We start from the raw sequence: 25,471 nt of genomic DNA, 5'->3' as shown, positions 1-25,471 counted from the left end.
GGCTGTCTACAAACAATCAAGATCTTCAATCATTACTGTCAGTACTCTCTTTTATCATTTAAATTGCCAATTTTATTCCACCAATTAGTAGATTTTCAGAACGGTGAGATTCATATCTTGACCCAATATCGTGAAACTCATCAACCCCACATGTGGTCGACAACGATTAGTTAACTCTGTAATTAAAGTCTTTTCCACGCTCTACCCCAATGCTACAAAAGTTAAAATGTTAACGTTCATTATGAGAAGGTGCATCCAGTGTGAGAGAAGTTTTATCTAAAGCTTGACCTAATTAGTGACGCTGTTATAATGAGGACACTTTTTGTAAATTCATTTGTTGCTATAATAACTTCGGGTTTCTGAATACAGTACTCAGTTTAACTGAGCTCTATGTAGTAACGACGCTTAATTTGCTCATTAAATTTATTTGGGAAGCATTGAGACGGTTAAATTTTGCTAATTGTTAGAACTGTCTACATGAATATTAATCCATTACTTATAAGTTAAAATCTTATATTATTTATAAGTCTAGATAGACTATGACACATGTGATAACGTCTATAAAAATTGTATATAGAACTAACCTCTATTTTGAGCAATTCACGCTCCCTAACACAAATTTTTATACAAATCGCGAGTGTAAGACGTAGCTCGTCACACACACTAGACTTATATTCCTGACTCTTTCTAGACGTATATACTATCTAAGCTAAAAATATTATCATGATTTTTTTTTATGTGAAAACTTCTTTCGGTGTGATTTTTTCAGATTGGAAAAAATCCATTCCCGACTCATGGTCACACCAGTTTGTAGCACCAGTGTGACTACGAGTAATTTTTTTTCCTCGTCGTCATACCAAGAGTTCAAAAAATACACACGTAATTGTTGTTTTTAGCTGTCGAGTGAGGTTTTAATCACCCCCCTGATGTTTCATCATAAATCAATATGCGCTGTCATTACTACTAACTTACTTAAAGTGATGATTAACCAAAACTGTGTTTATCAATACAAGACCAATCTGTTTAAAATTTGTTTGAAATTAACGATTTATTCCTTTTATGCGGTTACCCGGGCTTATCTTACTTTGAAGTAATACTATTTATGGCGTATTTGGGAAATATGAGAGTACATTATATTTTTTACAATACGGCCGCGCAATAGTGTTACAGTTTTCCGACACCATGAAGTCAGTTGGTAAATCTCTTTTTCGTATAAGATACGAAAGATAGTATAGTGTGGAGTGATATCTACATAAGATCTAGATATTTATTAAGAAAAATACGCCAGGTAGCTATAGTGGCTCACGTCAGATCACTACACGGTTTTGTATTCAAACTAGTTTTAGTTTAGCTTCGGTCACATTTTCGCGAAAAGGTGACGACATACATTCATAACATTGTGTTTCAGTTTGAAGGGCGCTGGAGCTAGTGAAATTACTGAGCTAAAGAGTCATATTATCTCCAAGATGACAGCGCAATAGTGATGTCCCTGAGAATTTAGGCCTCAAGAATCCTGAGAAACACTGCCTTGCAATCACTTACTATCAGGTGAACGTCTTATTCGTCCGATCACTTTTTCTCTTTAAAGAAAACTTAGCAACAAGGCAACAAATAATTATAAAATAAATTTATTTTGCATGTTGTCTTTGGACCAGGTGGTATTTTATACATTCTCTCGATATAAACAAACTAACAAACGATAAAATCTTGCCATGGTATCTATTATTTTTTCAAACAAAATAAATCTTATAACTATAATATTCAGTACATATACCATGACTACGCATTTCCGCGTTGGATAGCTAGGCTGATCCGTTGACCGAAATAGCTGCCAGCGCTTGGGTTTCGAGTAGCCTTATTGAGGCGCGATGATAGTACTTTGTACATTCTTCGCGCCTCTGGGCCTCACGGGCCACGTGTCTCAGCACCAAACTAAACAAAAATGTATGACTCTCTCTGTATGTATATATATATTTATTTTTCTATATATTGTGTCGGTGTTGTATATATACATATATTTTTATTTCTAGAATACCTTATGTTTTATTGAAGTCTTTACTCCAGTGAGACTCTTCTGTATTCGAACAAAGATGTAGATTGCAATAAAAATATATTGCTTTAAAGAAATAAACAGAAACAAAGGAAGCAAGTTTTAAATTAGTTCGACGCAAGGAGTTTAGCTAAGATAGAGTCTAAATAAGTTTGCTAAACGCCTTGTTTGAACAAATACGTTTGGGTGAAAATTTTGTACTAGTCTTGAAATTCTATGTTTTTAATAGAACTTTATTTTGCTTATTATAAATTGTGTTCAGAATTACTTGATACAATTGAAAGATTTCTTCACTTTCACTATAGGAAATATTTAAACTTAAACTTAAAACAATTCAATTATTAAAATTTTATTTGAGGTGAATTAATTAATTGTATAATTAATGATAACAAGTTGTGTATTACCATTTGATTAAGAAGGGGATTAACATCCCATTTTAATTCATGTTTTCGTTTGTGACTGTTTATTTCTACGTGAAACTTAATTAAATATACTTATTAATGACAAAGTCCTCCAAAATCTTTTATAAATGCGAAAATAAATGACACATTTTTTATATATAGCCTGGTATATAAAATCTCTCAATCTATATATATAAAAATGAATTGCTGTTCGTTAGTCTCGCTAAAACTCGAGAACGGCTGGACCGATTTGGCCAATTACCGTCTTGAATTATTTGTGGAAGTCCAGGGAAGGTTTAAAAGGTGAATAAATAGGAAAATGCTGCCAAATTAAATAAAAACAACAAATTTGTTTTTCCTTTGATGTGTCCATACATAATTTCTATGAGAGAATTTATTGACGCACGGTTTGACAGTTCTGCTGTGAAACAATTTCATTACGACAGCAGGGTATATAGGGTATATAGGGCATATTTAACGAAGTAATTTTTGATGTTATGATATATTATTGACAAATTCATATAAAAACATTATTTTATTTATTATATACAGAACAACGTCTGTCGGGTCAGCTAGTTCACAATAAAATTCTGTCAATTCAGGGCTTACACTGAGCGCAAATTTATTTTATTCGCTGTGTTAATTTGAAGGCTTGCTGCTTCAAATTATCAAAACATTTTCTAGACATAGACAGTTTATCACTGCATCTTAGATTAAGTACTGGTCTCCGCTGCGCTCCAACTAGCTACCGCAGGCGTAGTCGCAAAGTGCGGCAACTAATACTACGTCCAAGTGGGCGTACTCGAGCCAGTCTCAAACATTGTGTGACGTTGACGTGCTACATGTTCTGTTAATTGCGTAGTAAAACTTTGTAAAAATAATACTACAAGAAATATGAACAGAAACATGAAGCGTTTCTTAGAAAATTTGAAAGAAGCCATTGAGTGTCAAGATGCCATTACACAAACATCTAATAGATACCGCAATAAAAAAGAATTGTTCTTAGGTAGTGCGGTATCTGGTTGGTGCGCAGCGGAGACCAATCCTTAATCTAAGCACTGCATTATGTAAGATTTTATGTGACTTATCCTTTCCTTTATTATTATTATTTTAACTCAATAATTTATTTATCAGAACAAATTTTATTCGTAATTGTGTTCGTTACGGTGTTACTTGTCATATTTTCTTTCCACTCCAATTTGTATTTAATTTAAAACAAAATAATTCTATACATTTTAAGGACAAATTTTGCTGTTCAACTTGAAATATTACAAATCGAGTTGAAAATGTTTAATTAAGAAAGCGACGTTGTTAATTGAAAATATTACACGGTTATAGCTCCTCGTTTCTCAGAGTAACAGATTATTTGAGACTGATTTTGTTCGGAAACTTATTAAATCCGTATTATAAAAATATCGTCTAAAATAATAGCAATAACCCGTTTTTCTTCCCGCTTCGAGTCCCGCAGTGTCCATGAAATTTAATGAAATAAATATGTTAAAAGAAAAAGTAAAACATATTTTTGAAAATACGTCATACATGAATTCACATAACAGTTGTTTTACCTGTTCTGTGCAAGAATTACTTATTTATTTTTGGTAATTTTATGATTTATCAGTGTCCTAATTATTCAATTCTCATTCCGATTCCGTGATACATGGTCATTTCTATTATGCTACAATTTGAAAGCCTTTCAATAGTACTGCCAGCTCTATTGTGATGAGGCCTTTAGTATTTCGTATGGACCGAATTTATTTAATGTTATTTTACCTCAGTATTATAAGTCAGTAATTAAATGATTGTAATTTAAATGAAATTGAGTTTATTTTACAATTTGAAATTATACTGTACTATTTTGATATGTGTAATGTAATATAAATACATTCCAATTATAATATAAAAGGAAACATTGAATTTATTTACTATAAGATACATAATAGCTTTAAGTGTAAATGAATACCTTTTTATAATATAGTCCCAGCCACTGTTCAGGCATTATCTATAAATAAATTTAAATGTTTTATTAAAAAATGGCTCTGTCGTAAATTCTACTACTCCATAGCTGAAAATCTAAATGATATATATGATAGCAATGACAGTACACTATTATATATTTTATTAACAAGAGCGCGAAAAAAGAATGCTGGGAGAGTTTCTTGCGCCGCTTCTTTTTTATCAGAGCGGCATTTGTTCCCGAAGCGGTAGAAGTATCTAGTATATTAGAAATTACATCAGGAAGGAATTCTAATGGAATCTATTTTGAGAAAATAAATGCCTTTTATGCCTTTTTTTTTCAGCCAATTACCTCATTAGATTTGAGGCTAGTGGGCTGGGCGACTGTTAGCGACACCTACATTAAACAGGTACTCAATGATCTATGTATTCGATGCTTATATCAACTTAATTCCTTTACGTGATCCCAAAATCCTGTTGATTTGCCACCGTGAGATCGAGAAGTCGTTTGGAGGCACACTCAAAGGAATTTTGAAGAACTTAGGATATTGGAGGAGAGATGAATACCGGCTTATTCCTACGATTTCTTGTCAGTTCAAATGAACTCACTGACGCAACCAACCTTGTACTTTTTGAATAGTTTTGTATAAGTTAAAGGAGAGGGCGCTATTACGAAATGTAATAATATTATGTTTGTTTGGAATTGTCATCTTGGTTCTTATATAACATAACTGGCTGTTATAGCGGCAATAATAACACATTCAGCCAACAATTATGGCTTACGGATACACTAACACAATCCGCAGACAAAACCGATGATGAAGCCATAAAGTAGGTTTCCGTTGGTTATTCTTCGGGAAGGGAACCAAAACAGGAATCTGGACATACAGGCGGAGAATGATAAATTCTATCGGGTTTCCATTATACATTCAGAGGTTCGTATTCATTGTCAATTTTTTTTTTGGAAGAGGAGGGGTCCTGGTGTTAGGTGATCACCGCCGCCCACATTCTCTTGCAACAACGCTCCTGTAATTCCTCGGGTTCATGTGATTGTCGAAGGTGAACGTACTTTTTTTGAAGCAACCACATATCCCCTATTCCACAGTTTGTTTCTTCGTGGAGGAAAGTTCATTGAAAATCGCAATGTAGAGGAACGCTAATTGAATATCATCTCCACTATCATCCGGATGATAGTGGAGATGATATTCAATTAGTGGCATATTCACAGAGCACCGGATCCCCAACAATTCGAGCAGCTTTGCGATGCACGTGGTCAAAGGATCGAGCTGATACAGGGAAGGTACCCCTTACCTTGATACACTTGTGGCGATGTTTTGATACCTTTTTCACAAAAGTATGGTTTAGTCACTCCTTCATAACTGATACCCCACCAAACCATCACTGAAGTCGGATAGTGCCCACGTTGCACTCTGTCGACTAAGAAGCTTCCTTAGAGCTTTGAGCATGAATACGGTCATTTTGTTTGTTAAAATGTTACTCAATTGTAAAAAAATCTCATCCGTAAACAAAATTTTTCTGTGAGCTCCCTTTGCGTAACGCTTCAGTAGTTGTTTCGATTTCTTTCTTAAATTATAATTTAGAAATGACCAGTACGTCTCTTATAGGCTGCAAGTCCTAAGTTATCTTTTAAAATATGCGACATGTTCTATGTGCTATCTTCATCTCCCGAGATAAATTGTTTTGCTTTTGGACAGGATTTCTTCGAATTCTTTCCCTTACTGCATTTTCCACCACCTTTTTCATACGAACACTACGTGGACGGCCAGATCTTAATCTGACACAAACAGAGAAGGTCTCATTGTACCTATTAACGGCCCAGTACATAAACATTTTACTAATACCAAGCGTATGGAGAGTTTTAAAAATTGCATTTGCCTCCATACCTACTTTGTGTACTGCAATCACAGCGAGTCGGTTCTCTTTATCACCCCACTCTATTTTAATATCGAAAAATATTGTACATGTTGTATTGGCGTCAAAATGAGAAAACTCAATGAAAAATCATGTAAAAATGTCAGATTCCAAATTCAAATGTAATATTTTGTTTATTTTTAATTGTAACAGTATTAATGGCCAGACTAAGTATATTCTTATACAAAAATTTACACTACCACGGATTCTTATCAATATCAAATACCGAAATAGAAACTTACTTGTTATAATGAAATTAAATGCTTGTAAACATTTACTACGCCTCGCTGCGGGAATTTATTTCAAGCAGCAATATTTAGAAAATCTAAAGAGCTTTGTGAAGTTTGAAGGATTTATAAGATGGCCTTGTTTGTTGTAATAATTGGGAAAGTAAAAGGGAGATGCGAATAAAATATAGCTTTTTAACTCTAACGTACCTTAAGGTTTGTGTATTTATTTTGTTAAATATACAAATTCATATAGAATCTGTGTAAATGCCAATTATCTATTGGACATGTATTTTTAAAAGCAATCCTAGAAAATATTTTTTGGAGTAAAACACACTGACCACTTCAATTCGTGAATAAGACGGAGATATCATGCTACGCTTTGTAACGCTTATTCCAGTAATGACAGCTCGAGTCGACTAAGGGAGCGTGAGTAATTTATACACAAATATAATTACTTATTATATTATTGTAACAGCATAAATTAAACAAAAAAATAGAGGAATTCGCATTTAATTATATGTATTATTAATTAATAACTCGCTAAGATGAAGATTTTTCGTATGTGATAAGCAAACACCGCTTTTTTTATTAAGCTGTTGTCTTATAGGTAAACATTGTGACATCCAATATGCGACAAGCATGATTTTCTTAATAACTGTGTATAAGAATGGTTCATCAAACAACAAATGCTAATGTTGTTTACTTATATTATGGATTCGTCTCCACTGCGATCCAACCAATAGATACCGCAAGCGTAGTCGCAAAGTGCGGTAACTAATACTACGCGTAAGTGGGCGTACTCGAAAAAGTCTCGAACAATGTTTCACTTTGCTAATAATTGAAACTAAAATGCCAGGTTGCGAGTTAAACTGTAAAAATAATGCTAATAGAAATAAGAAATACACTGGGATCACATATCATCAGTAAGTATTTTGTATTTTATTAATTTCAATGTAAAATAACACGAAGTGCATATTAGTTACAAAACTTGAAAGATGCCATTGATTGTTTAGATGCCACGCAAACAAGGATATTTATAAATAGCCAATACACACTACAACATAAAGTTGCCGTAATAAAAAAGCTTTTGTTCTTAGGTAGTACGGTATCTAGTTGGAGCGCAGCAAAGACTAATCCTTAATCTAAAGGTCGTATGACAATTGTAAGAATATTCATACAGCGTATCACTTGCACTTCAACAAATAAATATCGTAGCCCGTAGCAAAATATTGAGCATGTAACGTAGCAAGTGGCTACAAATAAACTTTACTGTTTTTATTGTACAGGTTATATTATATTATAATAATATCTATTCTATAAAGACATCGTCGGGATGATACTGCTGGCTTGGGCACGGGGTAGGTTCACTGGTCCGTGACGCGACGTGAGTCGACACTGTGGCTCCTTGTCATTTCCGAAATCTTGTACATTCAGTTATTGCTAGCTACTTTGTTATTACTGAAGACAGTAAGCGGCTCAGTATTGTCGCGCTGAGTAATTCTTACATCTTTATTTTTTTTATGAAAAAAAGGGACGAAACGAGCAGGACGTTCAGGTCATGGCCATGCCCATTACAATACAGTGCCGCTCAAGACTCTTGAAAAACCCAAAAATTCTTCAAACTGAAATACAGGAATGCTTACACATTTACTGCTTCATGGCAGAAATAAGCGCCGTTGTGCTACCCATCATCTAGCCGCCACCATGTGCAAAGGAGCCTCCCGCTGGGCTTTCCATAAGTTTACTAATAATACTAGAAAATAATACAATTTAAAAGTCGTACTAATTTCTGTTATATTACATTTTTTTTTGGCTAATCAGTCAAGAATATTACTGTTTTTTAAACTGCTAATATTTTTTGTAAATTACAAGTTATATGATCTCAATTTACCAGAACTAATTCATTATGTTACATTATGTATTTATGCTAACTAGTAAAATTGGTGCTAATATTATCAGCAAATAATACAAGTCACAGTAGTAATTAAGTAAATTGCTTGGCTGAATGGGTGAAGTTTTTGCCTTAGTCTTATTTTTATTCATTAAAAAATGGCGGCAATTTGAATTTTGATATACTAAGAATTTGTTAATTTTTTGCGTAATAACTCACTTCTGGGATTAAATAAACAAATTAATTTGAAAACAAAATTTATGAACGATGCGGAACTCAAACCCGACTTCTAACGTTCAGTGCAAGCGCTCTTCCGCTGAGCCAAACCTTCGAGTGACGTATCATTGATAAATCTTGTTCGACTCTGTATATGTAGATATCAGTCATTATCAACCTTACTTAGATAAAGTAGAATTTCTATTTGAAAAATTAAATTTGTTTTGTAATCCGTTAAAATGTAAATTCCAATAACTTTATTTATTTATTAAAGATATACCAACAAAAACTCAACTTAACATTAACAATTGATTTACACTTACATACTAATTCTAGGTTGGTTATTCTAATTAGGTACATTCAGCATTTTAATTATGAAAAAATTAAGGAACTTAGTAATAAATCTTAATTCTAGAAACTCTACAATGTAAATAATTATAAAGTGTGGAATTACAAAAAATAAAAGTAAGAATTAATAGGTCATTAACACAAACTATTATCTACCGTAGTCGTTATTTTTTCTAAAACTTAATTTCTAAATGACTTAAACGTGTCGTGAAAAATGTCAACGTCATGATTGTTGATATCATTGAATGTTGTAGATATTCTATTATAAGGACCGTATTGTTTCACATTCGTTCTAGAGTAATTATTTGAAAATATTTTATTAATCGGTTGTCTCGGTAAACATCTTGGAATGGAGAAATTTAAGTTAGATATTATGTTAGGTTCTAAGGATCCGTGCATAATTTTAAAAAGGCCGCAAAGGTCCAGAAACTTTCGTCCGTCCGAAATCCGATGCCTAACATACAAATGGAAACGAAACTTTGGCAAAGATTGCTGGAAGTAAGAAGAATGACTTCAAAAAATATGCCTACATCTGATTACGGTGTTGTTAAAAACCCTTACCAAAGATTTATTTAATGCAGCAAAGAACCGAAATAGAAGAATACGATTATCAAAAGAAAAGGAATGATACCTATAAAGAAAAGTAAGAAGAAGCCTATGATAAAAATACGAAACGTTTAAGTGATCTAGACGCATTTGTATGTGCTAATTATTATGAAAATTGATGTTTAATTACCTCTATTAGTATTAGAAAGAGAGTGTTAGAAGTGACATCAAAAAAAAAATTATTGTCTTTAATTTATCACCTTCTTCGAATATTAATCGAGATACAAGTTTTTGAAATCAGGTAGGCCTTATTTGTATCACTTACCTTAATATAGTAACAATATATTAAAATAATAAACACTCTGTTGTTTCTATTATTGCCAATAGGTGAGAAAAAATATGAAATATTAAAAATTGTATTATGTACTATTTAGATATACGCAGAGCTTATTAACACTTTAGTTTTTAACAAAAAATTAAAATAAAAAAATTGATATGAGACATAATGATATTTAAAAAAGTGTTTAACTTGATATAAATATATTATAATCAATAAAAAAACATTAAATTACATAATACTTCCTTACAACATACTGCTTCACCCTATTTAGTATGATGACAGACATTCAAGTAACTATTTGAGAACGACAGAATTAAATAATGAAGCCTTTTGCTAGCGTGGTAGAATAAGGCAAAAAACTCGTTGATAAGACAGCTTAATAAAGTGTGGTATCCAACGCACGCAAACAGAGCGCTATTAAAGAAATTCGAAACTTGGAAACTCCACTCACCACTAACTGCAACCACAGAACTTTCATATGCTCGCACCGATATTCTTAATACACGATGCATTTTCTGTACTTACTTGAAATATTGATACTTAGATCACATCATCATACATCAGATGAAAGTAATAAATATGAATATCCTTTCATCAAATACTTTTAGATTCTTACAACTTCTTCGCCGTCAAATACTTAAAGTTTTATTTTATTTAACAATATTTTGAATACAAGTCTTTGTAGTACTGTTACGTCTTTCTGAGATTTGTATAAAATAAGCTTGTCATAAGCCTCTCAACTAAATATGATTCCCTGGTACATGTCGATAGAATGAGACGTGAAACATTATCAAACACGTTTCTATCACCTCCATATTTAGAATATACTAACGTAAATATGACCTGACAGCCCATAGTCTGTGACCAATTTTGATTTGTCAATGTAGTAATTTAATATACACAATACTAAGGAGCTTATATCAAGCGTGTCTGACTGGCAGACTTAACATCCTATGTGTCAAGGTGACGAGCGCAATTTTAGTGCATCTCAAAAATTTTAGGTTTTCGAAAATCCTCAGCGACAATGCATTATAATGGCAGGGCGTATCAATTACCATCAGCTGTACGGCCTGCTTGTCATGTCCCTTATTTCCATAAAAAAAATCCTTAATCAAATTGTTAAGCTTAGTGATAAAATGTATTTATTGTATAACAAATTATTGTAAATCATAAATAATTTGATAACAATAAATGTTTTTTCGTCTTAATTAGGGACACATTTATTTATTCACATTGATGTTAATGGATTTTCAACACTATAAAACCTGTTTGTTGTTACAAAAAATACTGTATTACCCGGTTAAATTGAAAACGCTCTGTTTAGTTTCATAAAATTTGCAGGTAGGTACTAACTTAACTTTGTGGGCATTCTATGCACTAGTGTAATATTTTTATGCACGTGTGTGTTATAGTTCGGTTTACGGCCCTAACTACGATGTAATAAGGTTCACTTTACGAGGAAGTGTGTGGAAAAAATATTTCACTTCAAAAATATTTACTAGCTGACCCGACAGCCGTTGTTCGGTACAATTATGTATCTATTAAGATAAAATAATGTTATTATGAATTTGTGAATAATATTTCATAACTTCGAAAATTATTACGTAAAATTTGCTCGCTGTTGTAATAATGCAATTGTTTCATAGCAGAACTGTAAACCGTGCGTCAATTAATTCTCTCATAGAAAATATGTCCGAACAAAACAAATGTTGGAAATTAAAATAATTATGGGTCCCAAATCAAAATAAAAATTATCGTACCTCTCAAATTGGGCTAAACTGCACTCCATGAAGTAACTCCATTAAACCCGTTCGATTGTTCAGGAGGAACAAACACACTGAATTTATATATATTAAGATTTCACCTATGTACTTTATATTACAATTATATCTCTGGAGCAATAAGTCTTGAAATGTGGTATGAATATTCCGTCAACCCAGTTCAGGTTAGCTTGGAATGGATTTTAAGAAATTTCACCCGTAGGGGGGTTGCGTGGATGTAAACACTTGGTTACACTGGTAAATGCAGGCGAAGTCGCGGGTGACCGCTAGTGATTTATACTCGCGTTAATAAAAGAAAGTAACTCAAACATGCAAAGTTCATTTAAAACAAACCGTAAATAAGTACCTTTATTAGTCCACTTTACGTTGTTTTACATCTGCTGCAACGGTTCGCTGAGCACTTGGATCGGTGCCAAGTCAGGGTTGGTTATGAGTCTCCAGCCAACGTCCACCGTCGGTCATACCTTATTGTAATCATCTGTAGTTTATCAACAACTTATGACTAACGTTAGTCTTAAACAACTTAACATACATCAACTTATCATTATTCAAGTGAATTATCATTAATTTAGGTTTACAATATCTCAGAATTTGTCCTGAGATTTCAGGATGTTTGGTCTCTCGCTGTCTTATTAATTAATGATATGTTAAGAGTAATCCAAGTTTAATATTACTTCTCCCTGTCATGCAATTTGTAGTGACAAAGGTAAGATAAAGACAAAATGTTTCAAATTTGGAATAACTTTACATCGCGTAAGTTGACGTATTCCGCCGATAACCCCCAGAAGACTCAAGTTTGCGCGTTTACCACTAAAAAAACCCCATTTGTCGTATCACCGCTCTTCGACAACACTTCCCTTAAAGCCTCGCCTAGTATCGGAATACTGGGTCGAGCGATTGCCAATTTCGTGGCCTCTGAAGGGCAAAGCCAAATTGGCCTCAAAGAAACTGGGCGTCATTAATAGAGCACGGCAATACTTCAAGCCGGCCCACATTCTAGCGCTCTACAAAGCCCAGGTCCGGCCACACGTGGAGTATTGCTGTGATATCTGGTCTGGCGCACCCCAGTATCAGCTCGATCCATTTGACCGCGTGCAACGCAGAGCAGCTCGAATTGTCGGGGACCCAGTGCTCTGTGAACGGCTGGATCACTTGGCGTTGCGTAGAGACGAGTGTTCCAAATAGCTGTTTAACCTGATTCCTGCCGCCGAATTCCACCTTCGCACGACACGCCACAAGTTAGGATATCATCCCCACCATCTGGATGTGTGGCGGTCCTCCACAGTGCTGCTTTCAAGGAGCTTTCTTCCAAATACTACAAAGCTGTGGAATGAGATTCCTTGTGCGGTGTTTCCGGGACGATACGACATGGGTACCTTCAAAAAAAGCGCGTACACCTTCCTCAAAGGCCGGCAACGCTCTTGTGAATCCTCTGGTGTTGCAAGTGAATGTGGGTGGCGGTGATCACTTAACACCAGGTGACCCGTACGCTCGTTTGTCCTCCTATTCCATAAAAAAAAATCCCGATAGGAGGTGATAGACCATTATGTTTTTAAGCTTTTTTCAATAGAACTCAAAAATGGTTCACTTTTGCATAATGCATGTGAGGGTTTAAATTATTACAAATACTCACCCCTTTCACCTCCTAATACGTATAATTACCGAATTACCAATAACCTTGTATATTACAGACACACCTTATCTCTGGCACCTTAATAACACCTATGTCTTGAAAATAGTTGCAAAAGATGCTTGTCCTTCTTTTGTTACAAAAAATACTATTAAATGCTGCAACTTCTACGAGTTAATGGAAATTGGACTGCCGCCACACAATTTTCAAGATCGAGTCGAGAGTAGTCCCTGACTCATGGAAGTCAGCCCTTGTCCATCCGATCGCAAAAAAGGAGCATAGCAATGACCTCCCTGCTCTCCAAAATCTTGGAGAGCATAATTAACCGCCAGCTCTTGGTATAACTAGAAGGTCACCAGCTGATCAACGACCGACAGTACGGCTTTCGCCATGGTGGGTCGGCAGGCGATCTTCTGGTATACCTAACACATAGATGGACAGCGGCTATCGAAAGCAAGGGGGAAGGCCTGGCAGTTAGCCTGGATATAGCGAAGGCCTTTGATCGTGTATGGCACAAGGCACTCCTCTCAAGTCTTCCATCATGTGGGCTTCCCAAGAGCTTATGCAAGTGGACCTCTAGCTTCCTCACAGGGCGCAGCATACAGGTCGTTGTTGACGGTTACTGCTCGAACCCGAAGCCCCTGAACGCTGGAGTGCGCCAAGGCTGTGTGCTATCTCCCACGCTGTTTCTTCTGCATATCCTCGATTTGTATCCAAATATATGTAGTGTAATTGAACATAATTATAATATTATAACTTATAGAATATAGTATCGTAAGTAGTAACTATAAGACTTTTAAAAACTAAACTCATTCTACTTATAGTTACTTATATTACTATGAACAGTTGGTCCATAATTATACAACTGCGGCGGCACAAAGGCCGGTTTTGGAATTCTAAAGCTGTGGAATGAACTTCCTTGTGTGGTGTTTCCGAGACGATACGACATGGGTACATTGAAAAAAAGCGCGTACACCTTCCTTAATTACCGGCAACGTTCCTGTGAGGTTGCAACAGAATGTGGGCGGCGGTGATCACTTCACACCAGGTAACACATACGCTCATTTGTGCTCCTTTTTCATAAAAAAAAGTAATAATACAAATAACAATAACATTTTCCACCATAGCAAAATTCTCAGAAAAAGCGATTGTATGAAACGTGCAGTCATTGATAGATTGAATCTTGTAAAAAACGGAGATAGTCGAAATCCATTACATTTTAAGCAACTGTTGGCTTACAACCTAAGCCAATATATACTTCGTTGCCATGTTGTATTTACTATTTCAAACTTATGTCAAATCACTGTACGTTTAATACTAATTTAATAAATTTCAGTTATTACTTAGGCAGTGTCGCCTCTAGTAGTATACATGACTTTCTTCAAATATTATAATTTTTTTTTTAAATTCAATTACAAATGGCCAGTCCAGAACGTTTCAGTGTTATGAATGGAAACGTGATAAACCTGTCAAGCATGTTTGGGTTTCATTTTGTTAATCTTCTCAGTGGTGGAAATTAAATTATGATCGATTCGTCGCACATCTTTATGGACGTAGAGGATGGGTGGAATATTAAGATATTGTCACAAATACATTATGACAATTAGGAATCGAAGCAAAAATCGTAGTAATATCTTATGGCACAAGAACATAAAATATTTCAACAAACTAAGGGAATTTGGAATATCAGAAAGTGAAGATCGATGTTGGTAAATCTTGTCTGTATAGTTCCATTAATTTCCTGTTCGAAATAGTTTCATTCGAGGGATGGGCTGTAATAACTCGAAAGCGTCTTCGGGTTTCTACTTGAGATGATATGTGTCTAAGAAATATACAGATATAAATAATATGTAGTTTACTTCGGAGATTACATTTACACAATTACTTCTGCTACTGACTTTCACAATAGGCGTTGTTCTCGTGGAGAAAATAGTAAAATTAACAAACAATAAAACTACACAAGCGGCTAGTGACAAAAAATTGATAACTAAAACAAATTTATCTTATCTGAATAGGTATCAATTATGTATATGTGTGTATGTATGACAGTGTGAGTTTTGTGTAAACGTGTTCTAGTTGAGATTGCACCTTAAGAAGGTTTCCGTTTATATATTGGATAGTTGCATTAAATATTCAGATAAAAGTAATTTGCAAGCATAATTTTGTTTCAGTTTACAGGGCGCCGTATCTAGAGAAATTACTGGGCTGGTGAGACTTAACATATTCAAAATTACAGTATCATTTAATATCAGGAAAAATTTTTGGTCGCTCGTCACTTTTTCTCATAAAGAAATCTTATTTTCCCTCCAAGATCCTTCAGTAGTTTAAAATCAAGAGAAAACCGAAATATTTTTGCGATTTCAGTTTGGTTTTCTTGATACACCAACGACATAAATATCTTTGTAATCCTATATAAAATATATAGAATTACAAAGTGATTACGCAGGTGTTATTTGTGTGGTAAGCTTACGTGGACCTTTCGAGAGGTACAAGACTGGGTGGCTTACATCTAATTAATGTCAACTTAAGAAGTATTAAAACGCAAGAATCTATATCACGAAATATCCCTTAATGTATAGTACCGATGAATTTTCCTGAAAGGATGATAAGATTTTTTGACTTATAAGTACCAAAAACAACAATATGTCGCAGGTATATTGTCGAAGCCGTTATATTACAATTTCAATTGTGATATTATTATTAAACGGTAGATTTTCAATCGATTTCATTTCTTACAATTTAATGTCCTAGTTTTAGTGACATTGTAATGTCACTGGTACACTTTATATATAGATATTATAATAAATCTAAGTATATCACAAATGAAGTGAGCAGTGTGTGATGTCGAGCGTTCTGATTGGTCAGAATCAGGTTTGAGTGTTTTAATTTGTTTTCATATTTCATTCAATTAGCAAAACAATAATTTTTCATCTGAATTTTTGTTGAACTAGTAGTGTAGTAGACTGCTAGCCCTTGCCCGCTGATTCGGTACACTATGATGACTCGTGCGTTGTGATTAGTGTGATTACTAGTTAAAAAAGGGCCGCTTCGGTTCTGCCACTCGCCGGCCGATGCGGCGGCACCTTACGCTCGGTTCGTACGTTGTGGTCAACAGTCTAAATTTGTTTTTGGGACCTACTAGTCAACAAAGGCCGATTCACATAGATAATAATTAGTTGATTACACTCATGCATAATTAAAAAATAATGACTATAAAATAAATACAAGAAACAGACCAATCAAAGACAGTCTAATGACTAACTAACAACTAGTAAAATTATCAAAATATCAGTGCCTTACAATATCACTTTAGTGTACCCGTGACATTACAATGTCACTAAAACCAGGCCGTTAAATTGTAAGAAATGAAGTTGACAATCTGACAATCTACCGATTAGTTATAATATCACTAGTGAATTTGTAACATCACGACTATGACAATAAACCTGCGACATGTAGGTGTGTTTTTCGTACTTATAAGTCAAAAAATCTTATTATCCTTTCAGGCAAACTCATAGGTACTGTATATTTAGCGATGCATTTTTTGAATAAACAATTATTTCTCGCTGTGTATGAACCAACACCAAAATAAGTGATATCTTTTATACTACTATTTATTAGTCAATATGAGTTCTCCGGTTTCTGTGTTTCACACAAGTATCCTCAGTAGAAATTTGCACATATCTAGTTATTCCGTTAAGCAATTTTATTTTGAATTAAAAGAGTAAAGGAAAATAAATTGTAGCAAATTAAATCTTAATATATATAAATCTCGTGTCACAATGTTTGTCCTCAATGGACTCCTAAACTAATGAACGGATTTCAATGGGGATTACTTCATGGAGTGCAGTTTAGTCCAACTTAAGAGATAGGATAGCTTTTATTTCGATTTGGGACCCATAATTATTTTTATTTCCAATATTTGTTTTGTTTGGACATATTTTCTGTGAGAGTATTTTTGACGCGCAGTTTGACAGTTCTGCTGTGAAACAATTTCATTATAACAACAAGGAGCATATTATTATGTTACAATGAAAAATTATTGACAAGTTCATCGAAAACGGTATTTTATTTATTATGTACAGAACAACGTCTGTCTGGTCAGCTAGTGTTTAATTAAAATATTTATAGCTTAAAGAGTCGAACACAAAAATATGAATCTAAATATATAACACTGTTTCAGTAAAGATTGCATCTTACAGAAAATAGTATAAAAGTAGCAAAACAAGCATCTCTGCTCAAAGAAAGTTCCAAGAAAACTCCTGTAAGAAAACATTTGCGGGATAAATGTGAATAAATATTCAGGACAAGCAAGATTAAAAGCGCTGAGGTTCATGATGTGGCCTTCTAGCTGTGAATCTTCACGTTAGATACAAGTACAGAATAATAAGTTTTGCACTAATAATACTTCGATGTTATAATAATTTCTTCGTGTTCGAGAACGTCAATATTAGGCAAATTACATATTATATAGGTATTTGTTTGCCAAGTAAGTAAAGCGTTATTATTTTTGTGTTAAGTAAAGCGTTTAGTTCAACACTTAAATATCGTGCCATGCACACTATTGTTAATTTAATTACTTAAGTTTGAAATAAAACTCTTTAAAGCAGTTATAATTTTATTTTTTATTGTTACTATCGATATATCTAAAAAAGGAACCTTATTCCAGATACTATCTAAATTTAGGAACCCCTAGTATCTGAAAATAGGAAACCATTTGAACAAGTCTAAGTTTCTGACTTCTTTTAAATAAATAATTTTAACGAAAAAAATATTAAATTTATAACATAAAAACATCTATTATCTCATAATACAGTTTATAAAGCAGTCTAAAGTAATTTTCAGTCACCTAACTAACTAAAGTCTTAACTTTAAGTCGAAAATAAAAATGGTATCTGAAATATGGCACCCTTACCCTACCTCTATAACATTAAAGTATCTGTCATATTATCAAAAAAAATATTTAAATAAGAATAATAATTATAATAAATGTGACGGGTTCTACGTCAAAAAAAGAAAAAACCTAAGAAGCTGTAAACAAATTCCAACCATTGTCAGATAGCCCCGTGAACAATACATAGAAACCAGTACATACAGAAGGCTCCTTTGCACAGGATGACGGTTAGATGGGTACCACAACGGCGACGGTATTTCTGCCGTGAAGCAGTAATGTGTAGGCATTACTGTGTTTCGGTCTGAAGGGCGCCGTAGGTAGTGAAATTACTGGGCAAATGAGACTTAACATCTTATGTCTCAAGGTGACGAGCGCAAAGGATTTTACAAGAATCCTGAGCGGCACTGCATTGTTCATTACAAGGTTCATTGCAGGGTGCATCAATTACCATCGGCTGGCAGTCCTGCTCGTCTCGTCTATATTATCTAAAATATTGAGATGCTAAGATCGACGGTTCTAAAAGAAAAAAGCGGAAGATCGGATAGCGGTAATGGAAACGAGTTTGCATTACAGTAAGTTTCCAACTTAAATCAACCGAGTTATAAAAGTATTATTCCACAAATTGAGTTAAAGTTATGGAAGCTCATTCTGTTAAAAACTAGATGCCAAGAATGAAATGAGACTCAAGTGAGATACTTATAACCCCACTTGCGACAATATTTTTGTTTCTTTTTTAACCTCTATAGTTCGGGGAAAATGCCTTCTCGCATATAGTATGTATCAACTTGTGATTAAATCTGTGCTATTCTATATCAGACAAAATAGTTAATTTCTTATTTGTTTTTTTTCCCTAGAAAAACTATTCTATATCAACAGATTAAATTCAAAAAATTAAAAAAAATGCAACGCAGTTTGCAAAAACAGTTTTAAAAAAACTAATAAACACGCATTGATTGAAAAGATAATGGATGAAATTTAAAATTAATATCAATTCCTTATTGACGATAAATGAAAAAATTACATAAATTAACAAAAAATCTTATTTTGTAAATTGGTAAATGGAATAATTTTATCAAATTAATGTATTTTCATCGGTCCTCGATAAATCTACGAGTCGGTTACAAAATTGTAAGGTTTATGGATGTAATGCAGTGGCAGTAAGAGCAAAAATTTATTTTTCAATCGGTGATGTCAAATGTGCAGCTCGCTCTCGTCACCCAGTTATGAATAAAATTTACGCCATGACAAAACAGTTTTGAAGAAATCTCGGTATTTTTTATGGAAAAGAAGGACAAAAGAGCGTACGGGCCCTGGTGTTCACCGTTATCACCGCCGCCCACATTCTCTTGAAACACCAGAGGAATCACAGGAGCGTTGCCGGCCTTCAAGGGAGGTGTACGCGTTTTTTTGAAGGTAGGTGTCCCGGAAACACAGCACAAGGAAGTTCATTCCACAGCTTTGTAGTACGTGGAATAAAGCTCCTTGAAAACCGAACTGTTCAGGACATATCCAGATGGTGAGGATTATATCCCAACTTGTGGCGTGTCCTGCGAAGGTGGAATTCGGCGGCAGGAATCAGGTGATACAGCTCTTCGGAACACTCCCCTATTGAGGTGGCACATGAGCTCTCTGAAAGAAATCTAATTTGCAATTCTTAAGTGAGACTTAATAAAACCAACCCGTTTTTGAAGAGTTTGATAAAATGACGTGATGAAAAGTGGATCACGTACGATAAAAATGTTTGAAAAGGGTCATGGTTAAAGGTCGGTCAGACTTTATAGACTGAGGTAAAACTCGGGATAAGTATGGTGATGTTGTGCCAAGTTGGGTTACCTTGGCTGACACTGACTCGATAATAATAATAATAATTTATTTGTTTCACAAAAAGTACTTATCCTAATTAATAAGAAATAAATGCAATAAACAAAGTTTAGTATTTACATAAAAGTTTTAGCAGCTGAAGCCGAACTAGGATGAACTTGTATTACGGCTTACAGAGCGAATCCCCTCGAATCACAATAAATAATTTACTTATATGTTTGCATAATATATAATATCTAACTAGCCGTTCCCGCGCGCTTCACTGGGCGAATTTTAAAAGGAAATAAATTAATGAAGGAACTTTGGACTTCGAAAAATAAATTAAATAAAATAAATTTCGCATCGAATAGTGGTAGTTTCATGTCGATACGATCAGTGGTTTGGGCGTGACTGAGCCTCAACAAAGACCATTTTCACTATATGTATATAGATAATTATTACTTACACTAATATTGTGTGATAGTGATCTGTGGTCTGAACCTCTCTTTGGGTGTTATGATGAATGAGTGAGTGTCAGTGTGAATAACAATAATTGTAACTATATTATAATATTGTCGTGATAATTTGATTGACTTTTTACTTATTTTTCATATCATTTAAATATTTTGATCATTGTTTCTTATTCTTATTTATGTGTTGAGTTACAACTGGGACCACAAGGGTAGCACCAAGTTTCAACTAAAAAAATAATCATCAAAATCGGTTCATACAGTCGAAAGTTCTACACCTCCTTTTTTGAAGTCGATTAAAAGAGTGTTAATGTTCGGTACTAGCTATTCAAAAACTGCCAGTACACCCGCCCAACCGACGTATTTTATGATAGTTTGGGAAGCGATGACCACTAAATATCAAGTGACCAGTAGCATCGTTTTTCAAAAAAATTATGTGATGTGTGATAGTGACTGACATGTTAGAGCGCCATTTGCTACCGAAGCGGTAGTAGTATCTTGTATATTAAAAATGACATAATAGTGGCTAAAAATTTAAAAACTTTAATTAAAATACACCCAAATTTCAATAGAGAAGACGGTCTGAAATTATCTAACACCTAGGATCCAATAATCTCTAAATTAAAACCAATAACTACACATACCAAAAAAGAAGAGGACACTGTCAGTAAATTTTGCCAAAAACCATATGTGTACCAGCAAATACCACCTCCGAGGCAATAAATGGCGCTAAACTTCATAATGACAACTATGATAAATATAAATATTTATATCTTTATTTGACTAATTTTACGTGCGGTGCAGTCCGTTCCCAAGTCCTAATTTCGAAGTCCAAACTTCGGGTTAACTAATATAAAAATATAACTTTTACGCTAAAATCTAATCTAAAAACAGTTAAAATTACACGCGTTTTAATCCTTTAAAAGTGTTTTATTTAAATTAAAAAAGAATATTAAACAATCAATTTTGAGAAAATAAATGCTTTTAATGTCAGAGATATAAGATTTATGGATACATCAATACTAATGTTGCCATAATTAAACAAATATAGTAACAATTAAACAAAAGGACACCATTATTTCCGCATAAAATTTGCCGAAGTATCACATTGCTTTAATAAGAAATTCTGAATTGCTGAGACGTTCTTTGAAAATACAATTATCCGTATTTAAGAGAGCGCTACGTTTTCTAATACCAACTAATTACATTGTCGAAGTAATTATAATAATTGCTTTTGAAAACATGTTAAATTAAATCAGTAAAGGGGTAGTATGTTCTCACTATTAATTTTATTAACATACTTTCAGAGATATTTTATGGTATTTCTATGTCAGTCATCAACGGGTATGGTTTTCGCTTAATGATTCGTGATTACCTTCTTCCATCTTTTCAAATTATTTTTTATTTAACATATTAAATAAAAACCGCAAAAACATGCCCATTACAATGCAGTGCCGCTCAAGATTATTGAAAAACCCAATAATTCTGAGCGACACTACAACTGCGCTCTTCAGCTTGCGACATAAGATGTCAAGTCTCATTTGTCGAGAAATTTCAATAGCTACAGCGTCCTTCAGACCGAAACACAGTAATACTTACACATAACTGCTTCACGGCAGAAATAGGTGCCAAAAATATAGAATTTGTATTCCTTTTAATTTTAACCTCGAAAAATTATGAAGCAGAAAATTATATCACATTCTAAAATATGAAACGCGTTCTATATTTGAATTAAAAAAAAATAAGTTTTATGATACAATAATATTTTTATGTCCAGACTAGTTAAAAACTCTTTAGTGTCAGTAAAATCACGTTAAAGTATTTTTATATTACATGAAACATGTATATAAATAGTATAGTTCTTCGCCTTAATAAAATTATCATTAGAATAATGTACGAATATGTAACGACTAAAGTTGCTTTAAAACCAAAAGCTGCTATCAGGGGAAGCATTTTTGATTTAATCTTCAAAGGGTTTACAACATTATTACACTGGAAATTATTTCTCCAGATAATATGATTCAGTCTATATTAAAACCATATTTGCCTTACGGCGTATTGCAAGCATGGGATGATTTAAATCCTCGACTTTACCTTTCTGTACATATTTACTGGCTGAAGTTTTATGGCATGTGGTACAACAAATATTCAATGAATACTATTCGATTCTGGATTCATTTAATATACACGTTGATAGTGCTATGGCTTGTTTGTTTTCTGCCGCTGAGTGGAGAAATTATCTATTTGTTGAAACGTCGTGATAGCGTTGGAGAAGTGGCTGAGGGGTATGGAACTTTCAATTGTCTTTCATCTACTTCGTGTACTCGAAATGGTTACTAGTATTCAAGAAAAAGATGTTATTTTATATTTAATATCAACAAGAGAGTACAATAGACTGTAATATAATGTTGTAATTTGATGAATAAAGTTGTTTTATTTATAAAAAATCTGTATTTGACCAGTTCGCCAAGAGAGGAGAAATAGCAATGCTTCAGTTTTTTATCCATTAATATTTTCACAAATTTAATGAAAGTTATGCATCTTATCATGTAACTAAATCATATAAATATGCAAAAGATATGGCAATATATTCAGACTCATATAGCTCAGTGGTTAATGAGCCTGACTACTGAGTTTGGGGTCCAGGGTTCGAATCACGCTAAGTTGAACCATTTGTATGGTGGATATTAATATTTGTTGTTTGTTTATTGTATTATATTACATCGTTATCTGAAGTCCATAGTACTCACAAACTATGCTTTGTAAAATGCCTAATTTGTCGCTACACATTGTGTGTCAATTATTATTACACTACCGATTCCGCCCGCTTCGCTGGGTGAATTTTAAAAGGAATTATATAATATAAATTAATGAAAGAACGTTGATATTAAAAAAAAAGTATTTCATGTCGATACGATCAGTGGTTTAGGCGTGAAAGAGCCTCTAACAAAGACTATTTTCATTATAATATATATTAAAACATAGAATATTATGTATAGTTATAGTTTAATCCACATTCCAAAATGGTTATGTTATCGTTGAATTTTCCAAAGTATGCTCTCAGAACGCGACCCTCTTCAGAGAAATGAATATTCAAGCACGACCTTTAACTATATAAAGTGTTTTATAAGAGAATCGAATGTATTCACTACTTTACATGAATTAGAGAACTTATTTAATCGAAATAAGTAGAATTAGTAATAACACTAAATAGGGAAAGAGTATATCGTCTATCAGGAAGTCTGAGAACTTTAGTTTTACTAAAACAATCATGAAAAATATAAATTCGCATACAATTTATTCTAGGTTGTACCTGTTTCTGAGTGAAATGTACACATATTTTAAAATAGCTGTATTTTGGTTAAACAAGGAGAAAATACTAAGTCTTCTCAAGTATTTGCACTGCAATGAGTTTAAACCTGACGAGGAGGAACATAAAATTATTTTAAAACAGAGTATTAGGACAGCTCGTTTTGTGATGACGTACTATTCCACAATGTGTGTTGGAGCTGTTTTGGGTACGTATAAAAAATGATAGAAGAAATATAAAGTACATATTATGTGATTTACAAAAGAATTGATTGAATCATCATATTATTAAATCTTTCGTGTGACATTATTCATCATCATCATCATTTTAGCCAGAAGGCATCCACAGCTGGACAAAGGCCTCCCTCAAATATCGCTATGACGATCGGTCCTGCGCTGCCCTCATCCAACCTACTCCGGCGATCTTGACCAGATCGTCGGTCAGTCTTGGGGGGCCTACTAACACTACGCCTTCCAGTACGTGGTGGCCATTCGAGGACCTTACTGCCCCAACTGCCATCTGTTCGTCGAGCTATGTGCCCTGCCCACTACCACTTCAGTTTCGCAATCATTTGGGCTATGTCGGTGACTTTGGTTCTCCTACGGATCTCCTTATTTTTGATTCGATCTCTCAGGGAAACTCCGAGAATTACCCTCTCCATTGCCCGATGAACAACAGTGAGCTTCCTCACAAGGCCCATAGTTAGCGACCACGTCTGTGTACCGTATGTCACCACAGGCAACACACATTGGTTAAATACCTTCGTCTTCAGACGGACGGGAATATTTTTCGGAGCTTCCCGAACGCTGCCCATCTGAGTTAGGGAAGTAGTAGGGAAAAGAAGAGACATTATTAACTTTATTTATTTAAATCATATTTACTCACGGTTCATCGATGTTGGTAACGATTAGTTTCGGTCCATTCGGAGGTCCTTCATCAGTGTGAAGTCCGCGGAAAGGAAGAAGTGGAAGAGTGAGTCCGCGGTTACGTCCCTTCTCGCAACGAAATGAAATAAAATAAATTAATTAATAAAATTGACTTATTTATAAAACTTGTTGATGTTGAGATAATATTTATGTACATTATATTATTTTTTATTTTATTACCTTTTAGCGAGATTTGCAATCGCTTCGAATGTTTAATATTAAGTCTAAGGTCAAAAAACGCTTGTGGCGTCATACGTTGCGATGTTTGCTGCGGCAACCCACGCCACTTGCGTTTTTGTACCTATTTATACAACTTGTGCATAAAATATTTTTAAGACTTGGTTACTTAGTTTATTAATAAACAAACAATTACCACAATTTTTTTAGTTGTCGCTTAAATGGGCGGGAAATATATTGTATACATACTTATCTCTGGTGAGTGGTTTCATGTTTCCTTCAATGAAAGGCAAAGGTATACCCATACAGCCAACGCGGAAATATTACAAAATATACCTAGCAGCATCTTGGCATATTATATTAACGAGTTGTTTTGTTAAGTTGACATTAAAATATTCCGTCTAATGATTTATACATGAAAATATTATGTATGTAATATTGTATGTACTACCTAATATTTGTATGAACCTACCGTACCTAACGTAGATTTCGTTGTCTGTGGCACCAACACAACTGTGCTTTTTTGGCGACAGTACAGTAAACAATGCATTTTTAGGCCATACAGTATATAGACTT

At 33.9% G+C, this 25,471-nt stretch overlaps 1 protein-coding gene across 1 annotated transcript in view; it reads left to right on the top strand.

The window, feature by feature from the left end:
• The window catches only part of LOC126967023 (odorant receptor 46a-like), a 57,058-nt gene that overhangs the window by 21,813 nt on the left and 9,774 nt on the right, over positions 1 to 25,471 (top strand). Inside the window, exon 2 of the mRNA XM_050811336.1 lies at positions 23,789 to 24,000. Within this exon, the coding sequence (XP_050667293.1) occupies positions 23,811 to 24,000 (190 nt within the window). The 5' untranslated portion in view covers positions 23,789 to 23,810. The remainder of the gene's footprint in view (positions 1 to 23,788; positions 24,001 to 25,471) is intronic.

This window comes from Leptidea sinapis, chromosome 12 (assembly GCF_905404315.1).
Source record: "Leptidea sinapis chromosome 12, ilLepSina1.1, whole genome shotgun sequence".
In the NCBI taxonomy this organism is placed as follows: Eukaryota; Metazoa; Arthropoda; class Insecta; order Lepidoptera; family Pieridae; genus Leptidea; species Leptidea sinapis.
The sequence above is the reverse complement of the archived record's forward strand: the minus strand, read 5'-3'. Positions and strand labels throughout refer to the sequence as shown.